Genomic DNA, 2,321 nt, shown 5'->3' with positions numbered 1-2,321 from the left:
GCAGGTCGGGGCTGCGGTGGCCGGGACCAGCCACTGCACTCTAGCCTGGGCGACAGAGTGAGACTCCAACTCAAAAAAACAAAAACCCAAAATATTAGCTGGGCATGGTGGCATGTGCTCCTGGTACCAGCTACTCAGGAGGCTAAAGGCGGAAAGATCACCTGAGCCCAGGAGTTGGAGGCTGGGGTGAGCCTTGAGCACGCCACTGCCCTCCAGCCTGGATGACAGAGTCAGACCCTCAACTCAAAGAAAAACAAAATCTTACCTTGTCCAGAAAGAATATGAAAAGCAGTCTGGACACAGTGAAGACTTTCTTGATAGCTCAGGTCCTTTAAAAAAAAAGAGAGAGAGAGAGATAAAGAATGATAATTACCATTTATATCTTTAAAATAGACCCAGTGTTAGATAGATTAGTAGGGTGACTGCCATTTGCAAGAAATTACTGCATATTTCAAAAAAGCTAGAAGAGAAGAATTCAAATGGTTCTTACATGAAGAAAAGACACGTATGCAAGGTGATAGTTATCTCAAGTACTCTGATTTGATCTTTAGAAATTATATGAATGCATTAAATTATCACATACACACCAAAGCTATGTATGTCTATCATGCATTCCAAAAAAAACTGGTCAGGTAATCCTCCTGCTTAAAACTCTCCAAAGGTTGAAAGTGTTCTACATCTTGATTATGGTGGTGACCATATAACCATAGGTCTTTGTCAAAATTCATAAAATTATACACCCAAAAGGAGATGAATTTTACTATGTATAAGTTACACCTTGATAAAAATGGCAAAATTTTAAGAAAAACAAATGGTAATTTCCATTTATATCTTTAAAAAAGTAATTAATTGTTACTTACACCAGATTCAATGAGATTATGAAGAACTAATAACAAATCATCAAAAAACTCGATATTTATAAGGTGGGCAAACCTAGAATCAAAGAAAACTTAGTTAATGGATAACATAAAAGCAGAAATAAAGCAAGAATTTTAAGCTTGGCTTTAACTGTATTTTTAATATTCCTCATTTCAAAATGTTAGTTATGATGGACACATAGTGGCAATTACTGATACCTTCCATGAATTCAGATTGGACTTTTCAACAATTCACACTGAAACTGAGCACTATACTCAGTAGGAACATATGAGGCACAAAAAGACTCAAAATATTTCAAAAATATTTCTGCCTTGAGAAAGAAGTCACTGGGAGCAAACAACTGCCCTGAGGAATGTTTACTAGGTGCCCAGCACTACCAAGTCAGAAAGAAGCCAACAGCACCAGGCTCGAAGGAAATAGGTGGCAGGAATAGAGAAAGGAAAAGACTGAGATACATATGAGAATATGGACCCTATGACAGCTTTGCGGATAAAATGGAAAGAATACTGGACTTGGTATGCAGTTCACTCTCTGATATTTATTACCCATGAGATCCTAGGTAAGTCAGTGGACTGTCCTAGACCTCTATTTCTAGAAATGACTGAGATCACTCAGCAGAAAAAGAATCATATGAGCTACTAAATGTGAGTATGCTGTATATCAGGGGTCCCCAACCCCTGGCCACGGACCAGCACTGGTCCATGGCCTGTTAGAAACCAGGCCACACAGCAGGAGGTAAGCAGCGAGTGAGCAAGCAAAGCTTTATCTGTATGTACAGCCACTGCTCACTGCTTGTATTACTGCCTGAGCTCCGCCTCCTATCAGATCAGCAGCAGCATTAGATTCTCAAAAGAGCACAAACCCTGTTGTGAACTGTGCATGGGATCTAGGTTGCGCACTCTTTATGAGAATCTGATGCCTGATGATCTGAGTTAGAGTTGAGGCAGTGATGCTAATGCTGCCTCCCATCATCACCAGATGACACCATCTAGTTGCTTGAAAACAAGCTCAGAACTCCCACTGATTCTGCATTATGGTGAGTTGTATAATTATTTCATTATATATTACAATGCAATAACAATAAAAATAAAGTGCACAAGAAACATAATGAGCCTGAATCGTCCCAAAACCATCCCCCTCAACCCCCAGTCCATATAAAAGCTGTCTTCCACGAAACCGGTCCCTGATGCCCAAAAGGTTGGGACCACTGCTGAACAGTATACTCTATTGCGCAAAGAAGCACGCTGAAGCTAGGATGCCTCATCAAGATTAGTGAAGAGTCTTTAACTCTATGTATATCTTAGAAGAAGAAAAGATCTTAGAAGTAACATATTCCGCCGGGCTCAGTGGCTCAGCCTGTAATCCTGCGCCTTTGGGAGGCTGAGGTGAGTGGATTGCCTGAGCCCGCGGGTTTGAGACCTGCCTGGCAGCAAGACCTCATC

The 2,321-nt window shown here is 40.9% G+C and overlaps 1 protein-coding gene across 1 annotated transcript in view; it reads right to left on the bottom strand.

The window, feature by feature from the left end:
• The window catches only part of NOC3L (NOC3 like DNA replication regulator), a 32,470-nt gene that overhangs the window by 7,391 nt on the left and 22,758 nt on the right, over positions 1-2,321 (bottom strand). Inside the window, exons 14-15 of the mRNA XM_008074583.2 lie at positions 861-933; positions 266-329 (exon numbers count right to left, since the gene is read on the bottom strand). Of these exons, the coding sequence (XP_008072774.1) occupies positions 266-329; positions 861-933 (137 nt within the window). The remainder of the gene's footprint in view (positions 1-265; positions 330-860; positions 934-2,321) is intronic.

The sequence above is a fragment of the Carlito syrichta genome, unplaced genomic scaffold (genome assembly GCF_000164805.1).
Source record: "Carlito syrichta isolate Samal-C Ts95f unplaced genomic scaffold, Tarsius_syrichta-2.0.1 Scaffold316493, whole genome shotgun sequence".
NCBI lineage: Eukaryota > Metazoa > Chordata > Mammalia > Primates > Tarsiidae > Carlito > Carlito syrichta.
The sequence above is the reverse complement of the archived record's forward strand: the minus strand, read 5'-3'. Positions and strand labels throughout refer to the sequence as shown.